We start from the raw sequence: 26791 nt of genomic DNA, 5'->3' as shown, positions 1-26791 counted from the left end.
GCACATCACTGCTGCAGCAAACGGCTGTGGTGAATGTCTTCAAAAAGCAGTGGAGTGCAAGCAAGGCTTTGAGGACACGTCTGACTTATTGGTGCGGTTGGAGACAAAGCCGAGCCCTTGCTTTGGAGAAATAAGTGTGCATATGTTGTTAAAGCATGCTGTTCTCAGACCCCAGTTTTGATGTTCAAGATCAAAGCCTGTGTGTTCGGATCATTTCCTTCAGCCACAGAGGTGACAAATCTCCAGTGTATTCTTGTATTAAGCGCTTCCTTTTTTAAATACTAGCCTGTAAAAATACGCGCTTCAACGTAGGTTTGCAAAATCGAAGAGCAAACTGCTGCTTATCGCTTGCGTGCACCTGTAAATCTGTGGGAAAGTCTCATTGCCACCACTTAAAAATCTGCGGTCAATGAGGAATGGAAATTGAGAAATCGGAAATTGAGGAATGGAAATGTCCCTGTCAGGTTAGAAGAGGACTGTGGGATTGGAGATAGTATTTGCAAAGATAAGAGGGCAGCAGGAGCTGTCAGTAGAGCCTGCTCGTGCCCCAAGGCACCGTGTGTTTCCCGCGTTACAGCGCACTGCTGGCCCAGCCTGGCCGGCGTCCTGCAGCGATTCGGTGAGGCGGCAGGCAGCCCTCTGAGCTGGCTCTACTCGCCTGGGGCAGCTCTGCTGAGGCTGCAGCACTGACAATGTCTTCCTCTTCTGGTTAGGTTGGCTTTTATCACGGTTGGACAGTGTCTGTGACCGGTGTTCTGTGACACAGGATCCGTGCCCTACGAAGCAGCCAAGGAAAAGGTGGGATGCGCAACAGAGAGCGGTAAGTAATTTGTCCTGCGTGAAATGAAGCAATTCCCCAGCGCCCGCAGCTGTACTTGGGATCAGCTCTTCATCCTTCTGCTGTGGCGAGGAGTCCTCGGCTCTGCCTCTCCTCTCTTGTGCAGGGTGCTAGAAGCAGGACAGGTTTTCTCATTCCCTCTGCTTGCGGTCTAGGACACCGCAGTGGAAAAGCAGCCGCCTCTGCCCGAGTGGGCTGCTGGAAAGGGTGGTTGGCTGGTGGGTGTGCGCGAGGCTGATTACTCAGCCCCCGACTGGCAGCGCAGCCCTCGCGTGCCTCCAGCGCTTGGCTGCTGAACACACCTGCTTCCCCAGCCCGGCCGCCGAGCGTGGTGTGGGAGGAGCAGACGGGTGCCCCGAACTTGTAGCCGAGGGCGGAAGCTCTTTGGGGTTTGCTGTTGATGCTTGAGGCTTTCATAGAGTTGCAGCGTCTGAGCTGGGTGTTCGCTGCTGGAGTATGCAGGCGTATAAAGGCAGAGCTGGGTCTTCCCCCAGGGATCAGTCTGGGACAGCCCCGGCAGTTTTTGGCTGCCATGTGGAAGATCGTGCCAAGCGTGTCCAGCCCATCCCGCTTCCAGCCATGCAGCAGAACTTGAACTACATGTACCCACAGATCTTTTGGATGGACGGCTGTACCAACGCAAGTACTTCCTGCCCCCCGGCACCTCCTGCCGCTCCTTTCCCACCACCGGTACCCGACCGGAGGAGAAAGCCAAGGAACAACAGGGAAAGGAGGAGCGTCGGCTTCCTGGTGACCTCCTTGCTGATCCTGCTGGCCCTCACTGGAGTGGGGCTGAGCATGTTTCAGATTTTCCACCTGGAGAAGGAACTGGCTGAACTCAGGGAGGTGAGGTCTGCCTGGCCGGTCATAGCGGCTCCGGGGAAACAGGAAAAAAAAGAAAAACTTAAAGTTGGGTCAAAGATGCTCAGGTGGTGCAAAACTCCCCGAGGGGCAGGCTGGTGGTATTTAAATGTCTGCCACGCCAGTGGAAGTGGGGTTGCTTATTGCTGCAGGGGACTGCTCTATTGGTGACTGATATATCTGGATGCCCTCGTGTTTCTTGGAGACTGATATATCTGGACGTCAGGTTGGATGAGGCTTTGGGCAACGTGGTCTAGTGGAGGGTATCCCTGCCCGCAGCAGGGGGTTGGAACTAGATGATCTTTAAGGTTCCTTCCAACCCAAACCGTTCTGTGATTCTGTGATTCTATGTTTGAATGCTGCGAGGTCTCTCTCCCTGTATATTTCTTAGCACTTTGCAGCTCCCCTCGAACACCCAGAATTAGCCACTATCACAGATAGTCCTTGGCTACTTTAGATGATGCCCTTAAGCTCTCACCCTGCTAAGACAGCTTGTCTCTCTTCTCTTTTGACAGTCTGCCAGCACTGAACACATCCCTCCAGCTTTGGAGAAACTCATAGGTGAGTTGATGCACACAGAGGAGGCGCTCCTCTGCGTTAGCGCCCGTCAATGCTCCTGTCAAACTCTTCCTCATCGGGGGCAAAGGCAGGGCTGCAGCTCGATGCTCTGAAAGTGCTGGTTTCACTTGCTTGGCTGGAAAAAGAGCTTTATCTCCGGGGGGGGGGGGGGGGGGGGGGGGGGGGGGGGGGGGGGAAGGGGTCCTGTGCCCTGCCTGCTGGAGGGCTTCGCGGTGTCAACCGCGGGTTCCTGGGACAGTGCGCCTCTACCTTGGGGCCTCCCGGGCCCGGTGGGGTAACGGTACCGAGGGTGCTGTGTCGTAAAAGTGAGTTTCTGGCCCTCCTGACATAGAGTAACAACGCGAACGGAAAGAGGAGAACGGAGATGGGCGCTGCACATGTTACTTCTTTCTCTCCTTACTCTTTTGAGATTTTGGGAGGGTGCGGAGGGTTTAGTTTCCTTTGGGGGTGGGGGATTCACTCCCACCCTTGGGAGAGCAAATTATTTTTTTTCTAAATACTTTTGGTACAGTTTCACTGCAGCCAAAGCTAGTTGAGAAGAGCCTGATTATATGTGGGGTTTTTTCTTTTAGAAATGTCATTTCAGTGAAATTGAAACTTTCCACAAGAACCTGCCAATTTTTCTAAATTTCATTCAGGGAAAAAAACAGAGTTTCAATCTGAATGGAACAATTTAAAAATCATATTTTGAACTTCCAAACTATTATTTTACTTTTACATTCCATGTTATCAGTGAGGATATCCCTTTTTAAAGATGGCCAAGTTGGAAAGACATTTTCAGCACTCTTGACAATTTTTGCTACATCTGAAAAGATTTTTTTTGTTTGTTTGTTTTTCCCCTTGAGGATTTCGGTTAGTAGGGAAGTTAATTTCTTTTCAAATTTGTTCTGATACTGAATGAAAGCAAATTTGGAAATAGCAAAATGTTCTGGAAAGGGCAGTCCTGCTTCCCACCAACTCCTGTATCAATAAACTTTGTAATCTATTGCTTAGAAGGGGAGCTGTCACTTTGAGTGCTCGGTGCTCTGATCACAGGCCACTTTAGCAGAAGCTGAACATAAGTCACAAGTAATAACCCTGAATTTCTTGAGAAGAATGAATAAATAAAGCCAGAGAAATAGTGTAAAGGAGAAACAGATGAGAGGAAAATTTAATTGGTTTGAGGAAAAAAAAAAAGCTTCTAAAAATTGAGAACATGATGCTTGGCGGTAGATGCTGAGAAGAAGGGAAGGACGGAGAGGGATGGGGTACAAATAACGAGTCACTGTAACTGGCCCGTCTCTCCAAGGGGACCCAAGCCCTGCAATAAAGGCAGAATTCTCCCAGCTGTGCTCTGCCTCTGAGGACAAGGTCTGCCTGGCCAGTGGGTGCTCGGCAGGATGTCTCAAGCGTCTGCTCTGATCTAGCTGTAAGGAGGGTTGGTACTCAGCAGACAGAAGTCCACTGCCACGGGTACATCTGTCCCTCTCCCACACCCTGAGTGAGAGGCCTCTGCTTGAGCTCACTGACTGAGCCATTTTAGGATGAAAGCTCTCCTTGATCTTGCCCCTTCCTTTTGATCACGTCTGGATCCTTTGCTGCAACTCTTCCTTTTTAATTCCTTCTCTTGCCCTGCCGCATTTGCCCAAGCACCGCTCTGCCTTGCTGCGCTAAGCCGTGGTGCTGTTCTGAATCTGTCCCACTTCAGCTTCGCGGTCAGCTCCTTTCCGCTCCCGGGTCTGGCTTCTCCATGGAGCATCTGGCTAACATCTGTCCCTATTTTCATGCAGGGCAGAAGGAGCAGTCAATGAAAAAGGAAGCAAGTAAGGCAGCACATTTAACAGGTATGTCCTGAGAGGCCAGCAAGATGTGGGAGCAGGGGATAGGGAGATGTGGCTGGGGTGAGAGGGTGGCATGGTCATCGTTGTGAGGAGCCCACCTCACGTGGGCTTTCCTATTTTCCTTTGGTAACACACATGCTCTGACAGTGGGACGTTAATCCACAGCTAAAACCTTCCCTTCGTTTAGGCTTTTCAGCGAGGGCTCTGTTTTTTGGTTTGGTTTTTGGTTTGTACCCAGGACATACAGAGCAAAAAGCTGTCATGAGCAGCTGGCGTTGAGCGAGGTGAAGGTGAGAGCTCCCACCAGTGCGAGGTTGGGGCAGAATTTCCATGCTGCAGACAAAGGCTTGGAGAACAGTTGACTTGCTGTGACACAGGGTGTGACTTGAGGGAAAAACACGCAACTGCTTGTACTTACCACATTTTTTTCTCTTGTTCTGGTTTCCAGGAAACCCTACCCAGCGGGACCTCCCTTTGGAGTGGGAACCCGTCTCTGGCCATGCCTTCACCAACGGCATTCAGTATCGCGATCAGGGCCTTCTCATCAATGAGACCGGCCTGTACTTCGTGTACTCCAACGTGCTCTTCAGGGGAAGCATCTGCAGCAACCAGGTGTTGACCCACATCGTCTACAAGAAAAACCCGGCCTCACCAGGCAGCCATGTGCTGATGGAGGACAAAGGCATCAACTACTGTACAGGTCAGAAAACGTGGGCCCGGAAAAGCTACCTGGGGGCTTTATTCAAGCTCAGGAAGATGGACAGTTTGCATGTCAACGTCTCCAAGATCGCTCTGGTTAATTTTGAGGAATCAAAGACATTCTTTGGCTTATTTAAGCTTTAAATGGGGCTGTTGGAGCGTGGCCAGCAGCCCCACGCACACTAAGATGCGCGAGGGGTGAGTGCTGCCTGAGCAGCAGTGGCCAACTCAAGGTCTCGCACCAGGAAGCCCAGCAAGAAACCACGTTTTGGCCTTCATTGTGAGAGGGCTCAACCAACTGGTAGAGGCTTGTAAGTGGACCTCTGGGAAGCACTGGGGTTGTACTGTGTCAACATGAAGAGAATCGCACATTTTCCCCCTCTGAAAAAAACAGCAAACTCAAAACGTAGTGTGCTGAAGGCCGCGTTGAAACTCACTACTTGCTACCTGAGAAGATGCTGGTGCTAGCAGCCCCACATGGTGTCATGACCCTGGTGAGCTTGGGACAGAAGGTGTGTGGGGACAGCCAGCAGGTATCGAGGAGGCCCCTCAAGCCAGAGCTGCAGGCCCCTGGGCCGGGTCGTGCCGTGCCGCACTGCAGGCAGCGTTGTGGGAACAAGTAGTGCAAAGACCTCAACTGCCCACCCCAAGTCATGGCTGGCCACCCTGCCCAGGCACTTGGCACCATGACTGCTGTACAACAGGCACCTGCCTGCTAGCTGGCTCGTTATGTGTAATATGCTCATTTTGCGCTAAGTTATCGACTCTTCCCGTCCTAGAAAACGTCCCCTAACCCCTTTATTTAACTCATCCTGACTGCCTTGCAAGGAATGTGCCAGAAGCGATGGTGCCCTGATGGGGGTCCTGACCCTGGAGAGAAACCATGACTGTGCCGTGGTGGTGGGACTGGTGGGGAGGGCACATGCTCTGCTGACAGGACCTGAACAACACGGCGGTGGAGCACAGTGGGGTCTGATATGAAAGCAGTCTCTCGAACCCCCTTCCCACCCTTTTGACACATCAGGGTCCCCCATGGAGACTTGGTCCTGCCACCCCCTGCACAGTGTAGATGGGGGGGTGCTGGCTGCCATCAACAGCATGATTTTAGCTGGCTCCCTTGTCATGGGATATTCTCTCCTGAGCAAAATAGATGGTAAATAAAGGTATATTTTTCTAGTAAGGTGCACTGTCCTCTCCTCATTTGGGGCAGCAGGCTCCCGCAATGGCCAAAGCCCTGAAGGCCTCTGTGATAGGGGCCAGAACCCCGCTCCTTCTGCCGCAGCATGGCAGAAATCTGGGAGCTTGACCCCTCTTCACTCCCTGCTTGGTGGGGCACAGGGTCCCTGCCATGGAGGTTTAGGGCTCCAGCATCGAAATATCAGGATTTGGGGACCAGGGAGCTGTGGTGTGGGCAGCACAGACCAGGCAGGCAAAGTCCTGTTTGGCCATCAGGAAGGGAACTGATCTCAAAACACAGGCTTGAGTTTGAGTAGAGCCAGACACTTGTTTCTGAGCAGGAGCGCTGCTGTCCCCAAAGGCACCATGCTCCTCCGTGTGCCCTCTGGCCCCAGCAGCACTTCCCACCTGGCAGTCTGAAGGGCAAGGAAAGGAAGTGGCACTTTGGTGTTATAGACATCCCCCTATTTGCTCACTCTGGTGTCTGGTCCCTGGAGCTCTTCTGCATGCGTTACCCCCGGGGCTCTCTGCCATGTTGCCACCAGGCAGCGCGGAAAGGCTGCAGCGGTGGTGCATCGTCATCTTTGACTGTGGTCCAGCCTTCTTGCAGCTCTGATGTTAGTCACAGTGAACGGTGGCTCTTCAGCAGCCTGCGGCATTTATTTCCTTTTCCACGGTGCTGCTCTCTGCTCAGTGATGTGTGGCCTGTGGTTTGCTGTTGCTTGCTTCAAGGAAACCTGTTTCTTCAAAACTTAGCAGTGGACTGACTACTGGTGCAGCCAGTGTGAACACTGACCTCTTGGCTCACACAGCGGTTGCTGCACTCAGATAGTTCCACTGCATTTCTCAGGATGGAAAATGCTTCAAATGGTCAAAGTTTAGTTTGCTTTATTGATGCTTTGTCACTGTCCCCGCTCCCTGCTGGTATCAGAGCAGCAAACCACGTAGCACAGGGATGGAGGTGCTAGATCCAGACCCTGCCAGGAAAGGCTGGAAGTTGCTCTCCTCTTCTGATTGCTGTTCGTGCTGTGTTGCTTTCCTAGCGACCAGACACCCAAGTGAGGAGTGGGCATCTGTTTGTACACATGCCCGCAAGCTTGCAGCTCTTTCTGTAGCAAAACTAGCCGAGCACATTGCATGCGTCCTTTCTTGACTGGCGAGCAGCTTGGAGGGAGGCAGGGCGGTCAGTGTCCAGAGGAAACTCACGCTGAGGTTACGCTCTCTGCTAGTACTGTAGTGGTGAAGGGCTGGAAAGCTCCCAAAGGTTTCTGTAAGTCGTCACACAGTAACTCATCTAGGCTGTGAACGTAGTCAGCTCTGGGGCAGGATGTGGCAGTCGCACATCAGGAGTGGGGCAAGGATCTGTTAGTCTTTTTATCTGGAGTGCTAAAGCCAGTGCAGACCTGCACATTTCGGAGACAGTGGCACAGTGGGGTGGACGGTCACGTTATAAATAGTGCTAGGATCTCCTGAGGTGGACAGAGCTGGCTTATCCTTGCAGGACAAAGCTGGGTGCTGCTAGGCTGGCTCCCGAGTCAGAGAGTGGCTGTGACTGTGTTGAGTCAGTGGCACGGCTGCCAGTAAGACACGTGTTTCTACTTTGTGATCCCCTCCTCGATATTGCTCTAAACTGCCCAGAAAAAATTGACTATTTAGCTTGTGGGCTCTGACTAAAGATTCATAATAAGGTCATGACAGGATTATACAATTTCAAACCACACAGAGTCAATTCATGGACTGTTTGAACCACAATGGCTTTATTAAAGTCATCTGTTCAATTATCTAGCTAATGAGCTCTTCATTTAGTGAAATGCTTGCTTATTGTTAGCATTAAATACTTAATGAATATTTAATGCTGACATTATTAGTAGCTCTGGGGTTATATTTAAAATTATTTAATATAAATATTCAAATTATTGACATTCCTTCTGAAATTATCAAGTATTTTGTTCCCTCTCCAGCAAGAGAAGGGAGTCAGCAACTGGAAAGGATATCCCAGATTCATTGGCAGGGCTAGTCATTGTGATATTCGGGGTTTTTTCTGTCTTGAGGAAAATTATTGACTCTTCCTTGCAAGTAATGTTTCTGGATCCCAAAGGCCTGAGCTGAGCTCCTCTCTCCTGATGGAGCAGCTCCGGCCATGTGTGGAGGTACCCCAAGGTTTGGGCACTGTTTAATGGGACTCTGGAGAGACTCTCCTCTGTGGAGAACATGGCTGACAAGAAGCAACGAGCCCAGATCATCCCCTGATAAGAGGTTTCTGAGCTGCTACTGCTGCCTGAGGGTCTTCTGTGGCTCATGTCCTTTCTTCATAGGCACGTGTGTGTTTTCTTACAAGACCCAGCCTGAGGGATCTGGCCAGAGCTGAGCCAGTGGGCACGCCGCAGGCACACAGACAGCTCTTGAAGTCGGCCGAACGCTTTCCAGGTGATGCCTGTGCGTTTGGGGCGTGCAGCTGGGCCAGATCAGGGCTCTGCATGACAGAAACATTGGTACTGCTATGTGGCCAAGCACAGTGAGCTGCTCAACAGAGATACGGACTCGTTTGTGGTTGATGTGTATCAGGTGCTGCATCCTATTTACCTATCCCGCTGTGGAAAGGGGAGCGCAGCATGCTAGTGTCTTAAAAACCTTGGGTAGGCTCCATATGTACAGTAACCAAGGTGGTAGAAGGGACTGCCTTGTAGTAGGGTTATCGCTGCCAAAGCGCGGTGGAAGCAAAAGAACGCCTGGTGAGGTCTGAGAGACAGAGGATAAGCAGAGAGTGAGGCAGGATGCGCAATGAGCAGGGCTGCTGTGCGATGGGTGCTGCTGCGTGGTGGGTGCTGTTTCTCACAGACCTGTGGAGATGGGAGGTGCTGTGCTGGCAAACAGCCTGCCAGTACCAGCTGCAGCTCTTGCTTTCCCCAGCAAAGAAACCCTGGTCAGAGAGGGAGAAATGTCCCCTGGACAGCTACGGCCAGTATCCCTCATATCAACACTGCGTATTGCATCCATGTGTCCTGGCTCTTTACCAGTCCGTGGTCACTTGTGACGGGGAGGAAGGTGACTGGTGCACAGCAAAGGCTCGAAGGGCACCTGTACTGCAAAAGCAGAAGGAGCAGTTGCTGATCTCCAGCTGATCCCTGGCATGTGCCGAGACATCGGGGTGTCAGAGACAAGAAACGGAGCCACACCGTGGACTGGCTCTCAGCAGGCTTGCTCCGATACACATCTTGGCTCAGAAACCTCACAGCTTTGTTGTTCTAGTTAGCTGGAACTGTCGCTGTTGAGATGTGTTATATATGACACTTTCTGTAGCCCTCCCAGGGACAAGAGAGAGCATGAGTAAGAATGGAAGAACTGATACGTCTGAAGCCACTCAAATCCTGTGAGTTCAGACAGCAACCTCCTATTTGATCTGACAAGTTTCATTGTTGTTTTGGTTGATGTTTTTTGATGGGTTGATGATTCTTTTTTTTCTTTTTTTCTTTTATCTTTTTTCTTTTTTTTTCTTTTTTCTTTTTTTCCTTTTTTTTTTTTTTTTTTTTTTTTTTTTTCTTATTCATTTACCTGAAGCCAGCCTTGGGCTTTCTAAGTTTCTGTTACAATATTGTGTGACTTCTTAAAGGATGTACCAAATTTTTACTGGGTTGGGAAGGAGCATTGTCTACTGCTTACAGAGGGACGAAAAAGGAAAGGGAGGTAAACTTAAATATTTCTATTATTCTTCTAGTACTCTGACATGTGGGCATATATTACCTCATGGTTACAAAAGTGTAATGACTAAGTGACTGAGGTTTAACACAAAAGAGAGGATGAGATGAGTACAGAGAGAGGAGGAGTTTTGATGCAAGGTGAGGCAAGTTGCATGTGAATTTCTTGTTGATTTTAATTAAAAAAAAAAAAAGATAAAAGCTTGACAACTTATTGCTGATTCATCTCTCGGAGTCACACGAAGAGTCAAATGTTCCGTTCCCTGCACAAGACCAAAGCCCTGACAGAGGAGACACGGGACTGCAGGCTGTGGTGCAGGAGACTGCCGGCAGCGTCTGCAACAGTGTCTTCTGACAGGGGTGTGAAGAGATGCCAAGTTCCCCGGCCCCTGCCTGTGGTGCGACCAGCAATGCTGCTTTAGGATCCTACCAGTAGGCACTGGTTTGGCCAGTTATCCCTGCCAGGACACCAGCAGTCATGTGAACAGGCACACAGGTTTTCAGTTGTGAAGACTCATGTTGGTTTTTTTTTTTAAATAAGCTACAAAGAGACAAAAAACTCCATGTGAAATAACAAAGCCCAATGTGTTTTCCTCTGCCTCAGTTGTCTCGCCATTCCTCAGCACGCTCTGTATGACTCAGCCCTCTCTACAGAGAATCAACTTCTCTACTTACAAACCATCATAGAGATTTTACATCTCTCTCTTTTTCCCATACTCCACAACCAGTTTCCTTCAATAACAGTTAAAAAGTCTCTTTGCCCGGTTTCCTTTTGTCACCGGGGATTCCTCTGGTTCATTCTTGTGGAGTGAAAGCCTACTCATTGGCTAATTCCCATGGAAGTTCAGCTTGGAAACCTGCACTGGCCACGGGAGTAGCTGGCCTTTTGGGCCATCTTAATGACCATCAAAACTGGACTGTGTGCTCTCCTGAGCATGTCTGGGGACATGCATTTCTCCTAGAATTGCTAGTGAGGTTTATGTCAACACAGAGACAAAAGATTTCAGAAAAAGGCATCGGAGAGGAAGATTTGTTTCTCCTAATTGAAACAGCCTACAAGCTAGCTGTTCATGTTGGAAGTGTGAAGAACATGAAACTCCCTGACCGAGGTGCAACCTGTTTATGGCTGGTGCAATTCTCAGCTATCATGAGGTCAACCAAAACACACACTGGTACAAGCTGCTCAATCTTGGCACAGGCTCCGAAGGACGGACGTACAGAGTGGCTCACTACCATTCTCTTTATCTGTGCTCACTGCTAAGCTTTCTGCATGGAGAACAGGTATCCAAGATTTGGCTTTCATTAAAGTCCTAAACCCAGATCAGAAATGATCTAGCAACAAGAGAGGCTGAAATTTGTTCTAATTCCTTGCTCGGTTTCAAGAAGACAGGACCGATTCAGCATGTTCAGTCAAGAAATCCCACTGCTTCACTTGGTTTGAGTGAGAGTGGGTTGGCTAGCTAGTTTTTAAATAAGCAGCAAAAGCACAGTGTTGCAGCCTTGATGATGTTCCTTGCTGTTGTGCTCTGAAATTGGTACTGCATGTCCTAGCCATTGAGAGGTCCTGCCAGGCTGCGTGTGGCTGTGCGTATGCACTGCTTTGCTGCTGAGAGCTAATTTAAGGCATGGAGGTGGCAGGGAGTTATTATAGCTCAGCCCTGTTAGTAGAGCTCTGGCTGTAGCAAACATGAAATTGCTGTCAGAGCCTTTGAAGTTTGGGGGTGGAGGGGCGTTTCTGCCTCCTGCTTGCAGCTGCGTTTGCTGGTTTATCTGAGCTGCCGAGCAGTCAAGTCAGGAGCTTTGCAAGGAGTCCTCTGCCACGCTGGTGTGCGACTGCAGCGAGGGTAGGGAATGACCATTTTGAAGATTTCCTCGAAACTCCCCAGTCACATCCTGTGGACACCCTGCTTGCTGGGCTGGAGAATGTGAGTCAAGCAAGGCTGTTGAAGGACTGAAGAGGACAGTAATTTCTTGATCCAGCTCGAAGCACCCTTAGGTATTGTCTCCCTGCCCTTGAAGTGTTTATTTTGTCATCATATGCATTTTATTCTGCACAGGGGGGATTTCAGTGGCAAGACATGGTGTGATCTGTTAGCCTATGCATTCACGTAGTCACTGCATCTAGTGCCCTCCCAGTCACGGAATAAACATGTCTCAGACATGGCATGATTGTCTATTCAATGCTACAAGAGAAGTACCAGTACTTGGACTTGAGATGTGTGACTTTCATTTTGATGCTGACGTAACTTGCTGCTCTGAGTGGTCCTTGTTCCCAGAGTGCACACAGGATGGAAAAGATACAGAGATGGTTCCCCAGCATGGGATAAAAGCCTGAGGTAGCTTATCCTCAGTGCCTCCCCCAACGTGTATCAGTGCAATGACAGCTAGTGGCATCGAGTCTGCTTAGGAGGCTAAGGAAAACTATGCCACAGAACTCCCCCCCCCTTCCTCTTATGCTAGGAAATGTCATTAGAGAGGCTTCTAGGTGCAGGTTGTTGCAGAAGGCATCCTATGGGTCTTGTAATTTCTGTGGGTTTTGTAATTTCTACTTTGTTAGCTCATCAGACAGGCTGAGGAGAGAAACAGAAAGCATGACAGAACCTGAAAATGGGCTTGGGACCTTGCACTGAGGGGCAGGGACGAGCCTGTCCTGGCAGGGAACAGGGCACCAATGGCACCCATCCCTGCTGGCACCAGGCTCTTCGCCAAGGGCTGGTGGTGGCTGTAGGCAGTGTTGGGCACTGTGAGCTCCTGCCTCCATGTGCTGATTCCTGTCTTCTGTGGGATCCTGTCCTGAAAGGTCTAACCACCACTTCACCCAAAATTGCGCCATCATTCCTCCTGCCCATCTTTTGTCTTCATGCAGAGAAAGTAAACGTAAACAAAAAGCAGCATTGGTGCTTGGAGGGAGCTGGAAGATACACTGAGGGGATGAAGTAAGAGAACAGGGGACATGGCAGTAGCCTTCAAGGCTGCCGTGCTCAAGGCTGCTGTTTGGTGCTGTTGGGGCTGAGTGCAGAACATACCAAAAGCTGTACAAGCACTGAATTCTCTAAAAAAAAAAATCCTAAATTTGGCACTTGGTAGCCGTGCTTTCGTTTCTCTGTGTTTCAGCTTGTTGCCTGTAAATCACGCTTAGCACCTAACTTTATAGGACGCTGTGAAGAAATGCTTGCTAATTTCTCCGCAGTGCTCACATTGGGGTTATGACCAGCATCAAGAGTACATAAGGAAATGGTGACAGTGGTGAGACTCCCCCCTCCACCAGCCTGCAGCCAGGTTGAATCATCAACTGAGCCCTGTGGAGAGAGGGAATAAGGTTATATGAACAAGGGATGTGGCTCAGAGAAAAGAAACCAATGTTTATTGTCTCAAATCATTGACTCTCCAGGAACCTCACTTAGACAGCAAATATTGCTTCTTTGTACAGCCTTCTTGAGAAGTTTGACCTCTTACTTGTGACCAAATTGCTCCCCTTTGCTTTCTTGCAACAGTTTTCTAGTGATACGTATCCTTTGCAAGTCTGGTACCACTGCTGAACACTTTTCTTCTGCTCTTAGGGTGTGAAAACCATTGAATTGCCTGTTGGCAGTTTGCTTCATATAATTGGCTTTGAAATTCAGTCTGTCTTTAACTGCTTTTACTCCTCTCACTCTTTTAATTTCCTCTGTGAAAAAAAAAAAAAAAGAAAAAAAAAACCCCAACCAAACATACCGCTCCCCCCATAGCCCTACTTTTAAAAAGTGCCATTTCCTGTGGTCTCGAAGAGCACATTGAACACAGAAATGTGAACCTGAAGTACCTTTATGCTCTCTTGCTGAGCAGGTAGGTGGAGGAGCCCCATCCTGACTTCCAGTAACACACACCCCCCAGGCTTGTGCAGAGCTGCCAAGTCACACACTTAAACTTGCCAGATGAGTACTCCACACACCTCTGAATGACTGAAATTTAAATAGGACTTAGTACTAGTGATAGGCTGACTCTGGCCAGCTGCCTGACGGCCACCTGGCTGCTCTCGTTTCCCTTCCTCAACAGGATGGGGGAGAAAATAAGATGGAACAGCTTGTGGTTGAGATAAAGACAGGGAGATCACTTACCCATTACTGTCATGGGCAAAACAGACTCGATTTGGGGAAATTGCCAATTGAAAGAGATTTGGATAGCGAGAAACGAAGACAAACACTGCCCCCCCCCTCCTTTTTTCCTGGGCTCGACTTAATGCCGTCATTCCCAACTCCTCCACCTGTGCCTCCAAAGTAGTACAGGGGTATGGGGGGCTGTGGTCAGTCCGTAACAGCCCCTCTCTGCCGCTCCTCCCGCCTCACACTGGTCCCCCGCCACGGTGTGGGTCATTCCACGGGCTGCAGTCCCACCCTGCTCCTGTGGGGTCCCCCCGGGGCTGCAGGGGATCCCTGCTCCAGCTCCTGGACTGTCGTGTCCCGTCCCCCCCCCATCCTCCCTGTTGCAAGGCTGTTTCTCACACGTTTTCCCCTCATTCCTCACTGCCAGGCAGCGTTTTCCTCTTTCTTAAATGTGTTTTCACAGAGGCACCACCAGCTTTGCTGGATGTGGGTCCGTTACTGAGGCGGCCAGAACCGGTCAGAACCGGCTGTGTCTGGTGTGGGGCAGCCTCGAGCTCTCCTCACAGACTCCTGCTGCCTGGGCACAGTTACCTGAGGATGCCCTTTTCGGTTAACACTGGAAAGTCTTGGGAAGCAATGGCACAATTCTGGAAAGGTGTTAAGAAGAAGAAGGGTGTTAAGGTGCAGCCACGTAAGGTACTCGAGCTCTGGGACCTTCTCTGGGCCTGTGCCTTTGAGCATGACAGAGTATCAGTGGTGGGAGGGCAAGCAGCGTGCAGAAAGATCTGGAAATGGCTGCGGAGGGGAAGAGACATGGTTGTGCGGGTACAGCAAAAGACTTGTGAAAAGATGGCTGTGTCTGGGACATTAGAAATGACTGGCTCCAGCCCGCGTGGGAAGATAGAGAGTAATTATTAACTAATAAGTACTATCGACAGATATTTTTCCCCCTTAAATGAAGCAAACCCAAACATAATACAACTTGCAGCCAGCTGCACAGCAGATAAAACTGTTCAGCAATGTAAGGAGGACACTTGAAGTGTTTTGGGTTTACATTTGGAAGGAAATGGAATATAATCATATCATAACCATGACGTAATGCTTTAATTTCCAGTGTTAGCTAGTTCACTAACATAAAGCTTAAAACCAGAAGGCCTGGAGGACTTGTGTGGAGACCTTCTGTTAGTTTTGTGTTTCTGACTGGAGCTACCTGAGCGGCTGGAGTGAGGTTGAACCAAGTCTGCACATTGAGGACGTCTATTAAAAATGAAATTGCTGGTGTGAATGCAGAGCTAGCAGCTGGAAAGGAAAGCCTGAATAGCAACTATGAAATGCCTCTTTTCAGTAAGAGACAGAGCAAGGAGGGAGAACAAAACAGAAGTAAAAAAAGGTTTGCCTGCAGTGCTCCCCAGGGCCGCTTGGTCCTTGCAGCCAGGACCTTGCCCCCAGCTACCAACACACCATGCCCCAGCGAGGTCTCTGTCACCCCCAAGGCTTGTCCTTGTGCCGCAGGCTGACACCCAGCTCCCCCAGGACTCCTTTCCCTGCCCTCCCCACAAAATCCTGGGGTCCTTTCCCCAGGCAGGCTCAGTACCTCCCTGAGGGTGAGACAGGATCCCATCCTGACCTCCTCTTAAAAGCAAGTAAGAAATGGTGAACACACAAAGTCCCCTACGTGAAGCTTTATGAGGAATTTGAGGAGTGGGTCTATAGGAGTCCTACAGTGGAGAGCAGCCCGTAAGCAGCAGGTGAGGTCCATCTCTTCCAAGTACAGAGGGGCTTCAGACCTGCTGCCTCCCTGACAAGAGTGGGGCAGAGCCATCAAGCATGGGGCTGTGAGCAAATAACTCTGGGGCATTTTACTGTCATGCCCCAGACTGGTGTCAAGCACCTGCAGAAGTCGGCCATGATGCCTGATGGCTGTGCTCCCCACGTGCCGGAGGCACTTGGTCGGTGTGACATCCAAAGCAGCTGCAGCTGCTGTCTGAGGTGCAGAGAGGGAAGATGGCCATAGCCAAGATGGATGCCGCCTTGTGGAGTCCTGCTAGAAAGTACATTTCCCAGCTATTGCATAGGGTCTTGTTGCCCCTTTTTCTGGCTTGATGTCCTGGGAATGCCCTGTCACACATCCCAAGACCAAGCTCTTTCATATCAGGGACATGCAGGAGTTTGAGATTGCAGGTATAAAAACATGAGAGGACAGTTCACTTGAGCTTTATTTACTGTTGGACCTTCTTCATCACAATCAGTTTCCCCTTTGAAATTACAAAACTTTGAAGTTGGGAGTAGTTACTCCTTTTTCACCCAGAGCAACCTTTGCTGGTGGCTGAAATCTGTAGCTGTGGTTTGCACCCTGCATTGTATTGTTCTTTGCTCTTTATTTCTGGTTACATTTTTTTATGCCTTTCCAGGTGATGTATGATTGTTACTGTTATCTGGCTTGATGATTTATATGTTTTTTTGTCAGCATTTAGCGCACTTTGATGTATGGTGGCATCATGGGATGTGTGCGTGCACATCTAGAAGTGTTACCCAGATCCTTTCAGCAATCTGTGATGATTTACATTTTTCATGTTATGCTTTTTTTGTTTGTTTGTTTTTCCTGCACTGTTGTTAATGTTTGCATGAACTCAAGTCTAGCATGTACTGTATTTTAAAGTTATCTCCAAGGGAGATACTTGCTTTATATTAAGACATTGGAATGAGTAGCTGGCGATGCTAAGGATGAGGGGAGTGTGAACTTGACTGGAGATGTAATGCCTGTGGTAGGCAAAAAATAGCTTAAATTGTGAATGGTGGCAGGCGGCAGCCAATTGTGCACGTATGTATGTGGGTGAATGTCCGAAAGGGAACTATTTTCCATCTGCCATGGTGCCTAAAGCTGATGCAACATCTTTAAAGGCATCTTCTCTGCATGCAGCTTATATGGCATCCAGCTCTGTGCCCAGGCAGAGTAGGGTACAGAACTGGTGGTGGGGGGGGGGGAAATGATGGGGTGAGTAGCTGTTGGTTTTGCCAAAAGGCTGCCCCCCTTGTGCTGGGACAGGAAGCATGTGCAAAAAGATACAAATGCTCCGAAAGAAGCGCTGCTGATGAAGAACATACAAGGCAGAGTAGCTAATGTTGTAGGAGCTGTTTATCCTACCCAGAAGTGGCTCTGTTCCAGTGTTGGAGGGAGGGAAGAACTGATCTGCAAAAATACTTCAGATACCTTGTAAGCAAGGTTATAGCATCTTTTGCTTTTGCCACAGAGCTTTGCTTTGCTGGTGGGACCTGGAAGCTGAGGAACATGAACACCGCAGTAGCTGTGTTTGCAAGATTTTGGGACCTGGCAGAAAAGTGACTTGGGTGAGCGGCCAGGAGATGTGTTTGGGAGGGAGATTAGGACACGTGGGTCCTGTGGCAAGTGCTGGGGACTGGGAAATGCCCTGAACTCCTTGCCTGGAGGTAGGAACTGGGTAAGGGCAGGTATGGGGGCTGACAACACAGAAGGGAGGAACTATATTGGGCCCCCCCAAACTCTGCTTGGATGAGCAGAGAGCTCATCCTTTCACTTCATAGGGAAATTAGATTCACAGATGTAACCTCCTTTGTCTCAGAGCCTACTGTCTTGGGGACACTGGTCTGAATTGACTCTCGGTGTGCAGTTTGTGAGTGAGATCATGGTTACAGGGACATTTTCAGATGAAGGGGGAGCAGATAAGAGAAAAGGTGTGGCTACACTAACCCTGAAGCGAAGGAGGAAGCCGCAAAAAGGGGCAGGGGCCAGAGGCTTGGGAGGAGGATTGGGATTTTGACAGACATTGGCAGGGGTCTCCATGCTGAATGAAGCCACAGGTCTTCCAACCACATGAGAATGTTCTTTGGTGGCACAAAGAAAGCTGAACAACAGGTCCCAGCTGTAGGTAGGGCAGCTCCAGGCTCCAGCCCTGTGGGACATGCATCACTAACACTTAACGAAGCCAATGTACCTGTGTCCTGCCCATGTTCCTTGGCTCTGGCTCCAGTGCTGCCAGGAGGACTTGTGGTCTGCGATGTTAGCACCCTCACTTGCTAGGGCAGTGTGGCATTCTGACAGTGGTGTGATACTTCCAAAACAGCCTGGAGACAACAAGACCTACAGGTGATTCATAAATATTTGCATTCTGCAAATGACGCTTCTGCTGGGACGGGTGAATCACATCTGGTGGTAGTGAGGGCTTGGGGGGGAGATAAGGCCCTTCTTTCCGTGAACGGTGGTGGAGTCTTCCCAGGCCCAGGTGCTCCGGCAGCACGGCCGATGCTGAGCTGAGGACCTTTTGGAAACTCTTTCCTCCCCACTGTTGAGCAAGGTGCCCATCCAATTGCAGCAGTGCCCGTTCCCTGTAACCAGCTGAAGGCTTGGGATGGTGCTGAGGGTGTGCAGCAGTGCCACCTGGCACTCACGTGCTGGGCTCCCCCCCGTGCTGCTCCAGGCTCGTGTATTGCCCGCTCTGGAGAGGTCTTGTGTCTCCTGCAGGGCCATGGTGACTGCCCACGCTGCCCTCCCTGCCAGGTGGGATGTGATGCTCAGACATTTCCATGATGCTTGGTGGTGGCGTGGTCAGGAAGTGCTGATGATCTAAGCTATGAGGAGGCCTTCTTCCCTGAGACTGCTGAATTTAGCCTTGGGTGGGTTGTGGGTCCCTGGGGGCATGAGCAGGGATAGCACTAGTGGCTGGCTGGCTGGCCAGCTTGCCTTGTGTTTACCCTAATCCCAGTAGTGAGGCTTGTCCTGCGGCTGGGAGAGAGAGGTGATGACTTGTGGCTATGGGATGAGGCCTTTGCACGAGTGTGTGTTCTCTGCAAAACTTGCAGCTGCCCTTGGAGAGCCCTGAGCTCAGGAGGACAGCCCTAGGAAGAGATTCTGGCTCCAAGTGGGACAAGGACTCTGGGACTGGGAACTACAGAGTGGGCTGACACATGCCAGCACCCTGCCCTACTTGTTAGCCCTGAGTGGCACAGGAGGCTGATCAGGCTCTCCAGAGAGCCCTTCCTACCTTCTTATCCTATGGCTTGATGCCAAGTCCTGACTCAGCCCCAAGCTAGAACTGTCCTTCCTCTGTGTAGCTTCTCTGCACTGGGGATGATACTCTCACACAGGGAAACTCCTCCAGCAGCCAGGGAGGAGGAGAGGATGTGCAGGAGGGGCAGAACAGCTCCTCCCCATTCCAGACACCTTTAGGGTGACAGGCTTGTTCCACCCGTAGGTGCTCACTGCGGGCCATCCCCCATGACGCCTCTCTGCCACCTGGAAGGGAACATAACAGTAGTGGTCATGATAAACAGCTTGGGGTTTATTAGAACAGCAGATATAAACAGAAAATGTTTCCTCTTTATGTCGTGTAAACACAGCTACAGGAAATTGAGCTACCTTGGGCAGGAAACAGAGGTTACTGAGGACAGGGACAGGACTGCCAGCGGGGTTTTGCATGCTTCTGGTGGCACTCTTGATCCACTGCTGCTCCAGGGAATTGTCACCATCTTAATTTTCTGATGGGGTCTCAGGAGCCTCAAAGGGCTTTGGTGAGAGGAAGCAGGGATGTCAGGCCTGTAGCCTGAGAGATAGTCTCCTTTGCTGTGCATCCTGCACCTCTCAGCCAATTTAAATGGACACCCTGCTTTACACATGCAAATTTGCAGACTTGTTAATATGTGACTTCTGGATGCAGATACCAAATGTGTCAAAGTGAGTTTTGGCAAAATCATGCCTGGATTGCTTTGAGAATGTTGAGTGGGAAGCAGAGTTCAGAGTAATCCTAAAAGTGAAATCCTCAGGAGTCTCAAGAGAAGATTAAGATCTAAATAAACATCTGGCTGAGTCCAAAGAAGTTAGAAGTAGCTATTGCCAGTATTGCGTTATTGAGACTATTCACCAGCTACACACAAGAATGTTACTGCCAGCTGTAGCCCTGCAGAGATTTAGATGAGCCTGATAGTATTAAACTTCTTTGTGACCAGAACTTTCCCGGTTCTTTTGAAGATTTGCCACATAGGTCTGTTGGGACCAGTGTGGGCTGACTGTGATATGAAGTATATCAAATTGAAAGTTTTAGGTTGGCTCATCAGCAAAGTGCCCAGTATTGATATGAAAGCCTGAGTGCACAGAAGCAGCATTCTATGATAAATCTTCACTGGATATAGTTTGCAGCCTTCCACTGCTCTTCCTCTGCCTTTGGTAACCTGTTTAACTGAGACATCCTTACCAACAGATGGGTCACTTGTCTTCATTGCTAAGATGCAGAACAATGTCCTGAAAAGGTCAAGCATTTGTAACAAAACTGCCATAGGCTTGGAAAAGACTAGATTATTTGGGTAAGCAGGATTTGTTGTGAGAAGGGGAAAGAAGTGGGAGGAGAGATCAATTCCCTCAGTAATAAGAAGTTGTTCAATGATTTCTGACCTGGCTTAGGGACTCATATCTAAGAGTCTGGAAGAGTTGTGTGAGAAAATGTGTGCTAACTTTGAATCCTTGGAAGAGAGGGAAATTCCAGAGACTGGGAACATACCAGCGACTTGTGGCAGTAGGTGTAATAGCATCCAAAGAGCCAACATCACACCGAAGAGAATACTGGGAAACTTAGCAGGGCCCAAGCCCATTCAGCAGGGAAGAGCTGAAACTGTCTCCATAGTTTGAATGACTCATAGGTGTTATCTGGAACTATTTTATTGTTTACAGACTTGGCTTGCAGGTGCTTTTGATTTCAACCTGGGTCTGCAGTCCTTAAGGTTTCTGGAGTGTTTCTAAAGGGACCACAAAAGATAGCTAAAAGCAGTTTAAATTCTTTACAGGGCCTCCAGATTATTGATGTGACCGATCAAATTCCCCTTGCAAAAATGTAAGTAACAGCAGAAGGGAACAGGGCGCCCTAGGAGGTGACCTACACCTGGGTGCACAACTGTCAATGAATCATTTGTCACTGCAAACCCCAGCTCAAGGGATGCAGCCCTGTGGTACAATACAAAACCAGGTTTTGGGATGGAGTGACACTGGAGAACATCTAGGATTGTCCTGGGCAAGCAGCTCCTCATGGCTCACCTGCGGCAGGTAGCAGAAAAGTCCTTGAGCTGGAACAGACAGAGGAGCAGAGACCTTCAGCAGCAGTGGGTGACTTTCATTCCTCCTACCTCTTAGCAACTTCTGCAGCATCTACCTCATAGTGACACTGCAACTTAAACCATAGTGTCTAAGGAATTGCTGAGAAGAAATTAAATTCTGGCTCATAACTACCATTCTTGGGGAAAAATACAGAAAACTTTTTTTCCCCTTATTGGAGAAAGGCCTGGTGAAAACCAGCCTAATCTGTGTAAAACCAAAACACCTGGTTTGCACAGCGAGGGGTGATTAACCTGAGGAATTCCGATTTGAGGCATCCTCACACCTGTGTGGACAACAAGGTTCAGCCAAAGGTTAATTGCCCTAATTGGGCAAATTACTTAAAGTAGGGTAAAAGTGATTAGGGGTCAGTTTAGTTGTGCTGTGCTGGCCGGGAGGTAAGGCTGTGTGGTGTTGTTCTACCTTCATGCTTTCAACTCTGCAGCTTAATGTTTCTGTTCTAGGCTTAGTGCGTTATCATTGACTTGGGCTTTGCTGTGTGTGCTTGAAAGTGGCCTGGCTTTGTGCTAAATAATCCCTGGTAGCTGAGAAAGTGCTTCAAAAGGAGGAGCTTGGATATTTAATAATCCACCAAATTTCTGTTACTGGGTAGTGCTAGGGAGTAGACAGAGGCTGGGGGGCTTTCGGTCCGACCCAGGAGCTGGTGCAGTGCTGCGTGGTTATTGCATCCTCAGTGCAACTGCTCAGAACCACATCTCTGGTGGCTTTTTTTTTTTGGGACAGCTGGTGATACAGAGGCTGGACAAACTCCGAAGGCAACAAAATTCTGTTCAACAAGGATCATTCTGGTTCCCTTCTGTGTCACTGATACCTGGACTGCAGAGGGATTTGCGCACCTTGGCTCTTAAAATCTCAAGTCTTGCCTACACTGCCTAGCTGCAAAAGTGGTGAAAGCTGTGCCTCCGTGACCTTGGCTAATATGAAGCTCCATATCACCCTATTTGCAGGCCTTCTTATGTTTTCCCTTGGGACTGGGTGTCTCTGAAACCTTTAGGACTGCAGTCATAAAAATATTCTTGTGGTCATAAACCAAAATGTGAATCTTAAATCCTGCGTGTGTTTTTCACACAAGAAAATGCTTTCAAAGGGGGGAGAGAGAGACTCGGCTAACCAGCAGTCACAGAGGGATCAAAAAGTGTTTACAAGAAAGGAAACCACCTGTGAAATCAGTCTTGATGATTTTACCTGACCGGATCTGTGCTCCCTTCCTGCAACTGGCTCTCCCTTGGGTTGCTGCCTGACACGTAAGGGCTGAAGTGACTTAAACAGGCGTGTGTGAGGCTGCCCCCCAACATAGGCACCTCAACTGGAGTGTTCCCAGCTCTCCTGTCATAAACCCACTGATGCAGACCGGCAGATGCTGGACTAGAGCGGAGCAACTGCAGGCACTGGATGGAGCTGGCTGTGGATGCTGTTGCATGAGGTAAGGGGGAAGAGGGGCCTCTGCAGCCTTATGGCGTGGAGGGGGGGAGGGAGTCCTGCTCCAAGGCTGGGTTGGGTGCTCTGCCTGGTGTGGGTTTGAGTCCAGGGGTAGAGCTGGGGGACATCTCTAGGCAGCTTGTCTCAAACTCTCCCAAGCACTGTTTGATCAGAAGCAATGTAGTACAAATGCTTCCCCTCTGAAAGCTGATATGGGGACATAACATACTATCAGTAGGTATTTCCATTAGACATAAAAGAAAATAACACCTCTTCCACCACCACCACACTGGTTCCATGCCCCAGTGGAGGGAGAGCAGCTCTACCCACTCAGCACTCCTTGCCTCCTCTGAAGACCAGTGCTGAGCAAAGGGGCCACTCACTCTAACCCAGAATGTCTCTGCACAGCAAATGGTGCAGCAGCAGGCTTCAGAAGAAATGGATGTATGCTGGGGCTCCAGAATTAGCTGGTAGCAGCCCCTGTATAAAGGGGTCTTTTAACTCACTCTGCACCTTGTCCTCTTGCCCTGTTGTCCCTCAGCTGAGTGTGCTTCTAGCCTTCCCCCCCTCTCCAGTGGGGCTGGAAAATGGCAAAGAAACTGCATGTGCGTACTGGTTACCTGTGCTGGGGGATTGAAATGCAAAAATCTCTCCATCGCTTATTTTCATTTTGTTTGTAACTGTCGTGTACTCCCCCCTGGTTTGTTTGAATGTCAAAGGCTGAGCATCTTCCTGCCAGGGACCTCAAAGCTGTGCTCAGAGTGAGGCCCTCCTGCTGTAGCATCTATGTAAAATGTGCTTGTCTAGCATTGTTGAGTGAGGCTGGAAGGTGAGAGTTCTCCTTCTGTAAGTCCCTGAGAAGGTTTTTGAAAGGTTTTGAGTGAGGAAGGTTCATTCCTTGCAGTGCTTTCTCCATCCCGTAATGCTTCAAGTTCTCATCCATGCTGAAGGGATTTATGCCACTTGTGAGATGTGGCAACGAGATAATTTTGTCTGAGTTGTTATTTTTCATGTATGATATGAGCTGCTTTTAAATAAGTGGGAGAAATACAATTTCTCTTTTCAAAGCCCTTTTGTCCAGCTCTAAACTCCCTGCTTAGGCAAAAGCACTGCGACTGCCTTGGCTTACTTGTTTGGCCTTTTGCCAAGGGATGCATGTTTGTCACCAGGTCTGGGACAACATGATGTTTCTTATTTCTGAGCTAACAGAAGACTGTTCATTTAAATAATTGTTTGAAAAACATGTTGGTGGCTTACTTTCCCATGCTGGCTGGTAAAGGGAGTTGGGTTTTTTCAAAGATACAAGATCTTTGTGCTAGCTGGAACTCTGCTGTTAGGACAAGAATATTCTTGTGTATTCTTTTCCTCTGAGGCTTTACGCCATGTTTCTGATTTTTTTCTGTGTGTTTATTTGTAGAATGGTAATTCCGTGAGCATTGCTCCTGGTGAAAACACTGTCACTCAGCTTGGGCAATGGGTGTGCAGAGTGGTGAGGGTGGCTGGTGCAATGAAGCATAGCCCATGTTAGCTCTCGTGTGCCTCGGGCTTTATTGCAATGTGTATGGATTTGTTCTGGGTGGGGTGAGAGGTGCCTTGATACCTTGAGTAGTGTAGAGGTTTGCACTTACCAATCACAGCTACTGAGCTGTCCTGGGAAAGGTTTTTTGCTCTTCCCAAACAGTCTCCAGCAGCCACAGAGTGAGGAGGGTCTGATGAGGAGGCCTTTGTCTGTGGGTGTGTGGAAGAGCAAGTGGGAGAGCTGTGACTGAAAGGAGATATGGCCCTTTTGCCCTTTTCTCTCCCCATGGGAACTGTATCTTAGACCTGGGTGCAGCCCAGCAGTGAGCAAAGCTGTGCCCTGGGAGTGCAAGGATGTGGAGAAGGGCTGCACCAGCAGGCGTGAGTGAGTTCCCGTGGCTGTGTCTCACTCTGTCTTCTGAAGGTGTGTGTGTCAGGTGGGGCCAGGCCCTCTGCCGTGGGTCCTGCTGGCTGAGTGAGAGTCGGCTGTCAAGAATGCATGGGAATGAATGTTGCCCTCCCAGCAAGCAGGCAGCTCATCTGGATGGCACTACCTGCTTGCCCAGAGCTTGCTGTGCCTTCACTGCCAAAAGCGGTACCTGGTGTAAGAAACTTCCCCAATTCATCCTATCCTGTGCTGAAGGCTGCAAAGAGGAAAAATCTGGTATAAGGTGAAGTCCCTGGAGGAAGGTATGGAGGAGCTTGCTGGGTGGTAGGCAGAGAGAAAGGGCAATAAGTACATGTGGAGGCAGAGCAGAAATGCTGATGGCAGGGTAGTGTGTCAGGGAGCAGATCAAAGGGCCCCAAACTCTGGGATGTAGGCACTGTGTTTATTAGCCCTGGCACAGGGGAGAGGTGCATGCTGATGTGATGAATGTTATACATACTCAAATAAGTAGGAAAAATACTACTCTCCTGGTGATTCTGCCTGCCCCCATAATCAGTTGCATCTGTATTGTTTTTACCCTGCCCACACATTTCAGCTGCTCCAATAGGCACATGAAGAAACCACCCTCCCACTGCCGAGTGACTCAGACTGTCACTCCTCCAGGAAACCAAGAGATAATCTCATAGGGTTGATAACAGCAGCTCCTCCTTAGCTTCACAGGTGGTGGGACACCTCTCAAATGCTGTTTGCAGCAGGTCCAGGGGCATCCCCACCTCCTCACATTCAAATGTGCTCTGGAGATCAAAGAGCTGAGCTCCTCAGCTGCAGCCTGGGACTGGGTCACCTTTGCACAGAGCAGGCGGGGACTCCTCCCCGGGGGTGGCTTTTCTCTTTCCTGCTTTGTGCTAAGCTGCCCTTTGAGGTTGCCTGCTTCTCTGCCCTGCTCAGTCCTGTACTCAAACCCTTTCCCCTGTGGCAGCCGTGCATAGCACCATTGTCACACGTGGGATGGAGTCACAGTGTCTCTGTGCAGAACAAGATGAGGATGCTACAGGAAGAGCCTGATGAGGGAAGCCCACACCAGGGTGGGAGGAGCAGGGCCTGCAGGAGCAATGGGAGGGCTGTCTCGCTCCATTTTGGGATTATAATTGCTTTAAATTAGAACTTAGAAAACCAAGATGGTTTGTGGGCACAATGTAGTGTACACCCTGCTGCCAGCGCATTCCTGATATGTTGTGACTCTCTCTTGCTTTTTCCCTGTGAGATTTCTGCTTTGTTTGGCAAAATAGGTCTTCAGGATTTCTCTTGTCCCTCCTAGATACCTAGGTTGTGACCCATGGCTGTCTGATTGTAAACTGTCTGAACCCTTACTGATGTGAACCTTCAGTCACTCCCATCTGCTCCCCCCACCATCCTGTGTAAGTGACTCTGAAATAAGACTGAGTTTACTGTCTTTGGGGGTATGCTGGGGGTGGGGACAGGCTACCCTCATCTTAAAGGGAGGGGTAGAAACACAAATAAGTTAAGGGGCTGAAACTGCCTGCTTTGGATATGCCAAAGCATCTGACAGGGTGGTGTGTCTATTTCCCTATGGGATGGGTATCAAGCTGTGTATTGGGGACCTTTTCAAGTATGCTGGGCCACAGAGGGAAATATAAACTCTTTAAAACTGTCAGGCTCTGAGCCCATGCACTGGTCCTCTGAGAAAATCTCTGCAAGACATGGCAGCCTGTGGGAGAACAGAGGGAAGGTCCCTGTGCTGGATCGGTAGGTGATGCCTTCAGTTGTGCCATGCTCAGGGCTGTGCTTTCTGAAAACTCCTTTAACAGGTACAACACTGGGTTTCCTGTCACCCACACCCCTGTGCTTTTTTATTTTGGATTTGGAAAGATTTGTGTTGACAAGACACTGCTTTGTGACATCTGCCTTTGTCTTTTCTGGTGTGGAAAGATGCATAGATGTTTTAACATGCAGATTGTGGGCTCTTTTGCCATGAGGACTGACCTCTTAAAACTGGCCAGAGCGCTGGATTGATCTGGAAGTATTTGGTTTGTGGCATGGGTTCCCTAAATGACCTTAATTAATTGACAGCTCTTTGGTGCCTGCTGATTCATTAGGTGTGCATGCAGTGTCTGACACGGGGACACCTTGGTTTTACTTTGACAATGCAAATAAATCATGGTGTTGGTGCTGCTGTGTGGTGGCACTGGTAGAGTTTGAGCACAGACTGCTAGATGTCTGTATGAACCAGCATTTGACAAGCAGCAGTCTCAGCTGTGGTTTATGAGTTTATTGGTTTATAAACTGCAGAGATGGAGCACAGATTCCTAAACTGCAGTCTCATGCAGAGAGCATAAAAGGGTGCCAGTGAAGGAGGGGGTCAGAGGTGGATCCTGCAACACAGAGTGGGATGGTGCAGGACCAGGAGTTGGCTTGCAGGAGCCCGAGGCCAGGTTAATGCTACCAGCTCACAGCACTTGGGTGGGACATGCTCTGCCATTGTGGTCAGAGCTCCCAGCAAGGAGCCCCCACAATCCCTGTGAAATCTGTTCCTTGCCAAGAAAGCTTATTTTGTTTAATG

At 49.5% G+C, this 26791-nt stretch overlaps 1 protein-coding gene across 1 annotated transcript; it reads left to right on the top strand.

The window, feature by feature from the left end:
- The first annotated feature begins 1169 nt into the window (after positions 1 to 1169).
- Positions 1170 to 5974, top strand: FASLG (Fas ligand). The gene is made up of 4 exons (XM_010300565.2): positions 1170 to 1684; positions 2215 to 2260; positions 4048 to 4101; positions 4547 to 5974. Exons 1-4 carry the CDS (start codon positions 1295 to 1297, stop codon positions 4939 to 4941), a joined length of 885 nt encoding a protein of 294 aa, XP_010298867.1. The 5' UTR covers positions 1170 to 1294; the 3' UTR covers positions 4942 to 5974.
- Positions 5975 to 26791: the final 20817 nt, after the last annotated feature.

This window comes from Balearica regulorum, chromosome 8, assembly GCF_011004875.1.
Source record: "Balearica regulorum gibbericeps isolate bBalReg1 chromosome 8, bBalReg1.pri, whole genome shotgun sequence".
Classification (NCBI taxonomy): Eukaryota; Metazoa; Chordata; class Aves; order Gruiformes; family Gruidae; genus Balearica; species Balearica regulorum.
This window is presented reverse-complemented; position numbering and strand designations above follow the sequence as displayed.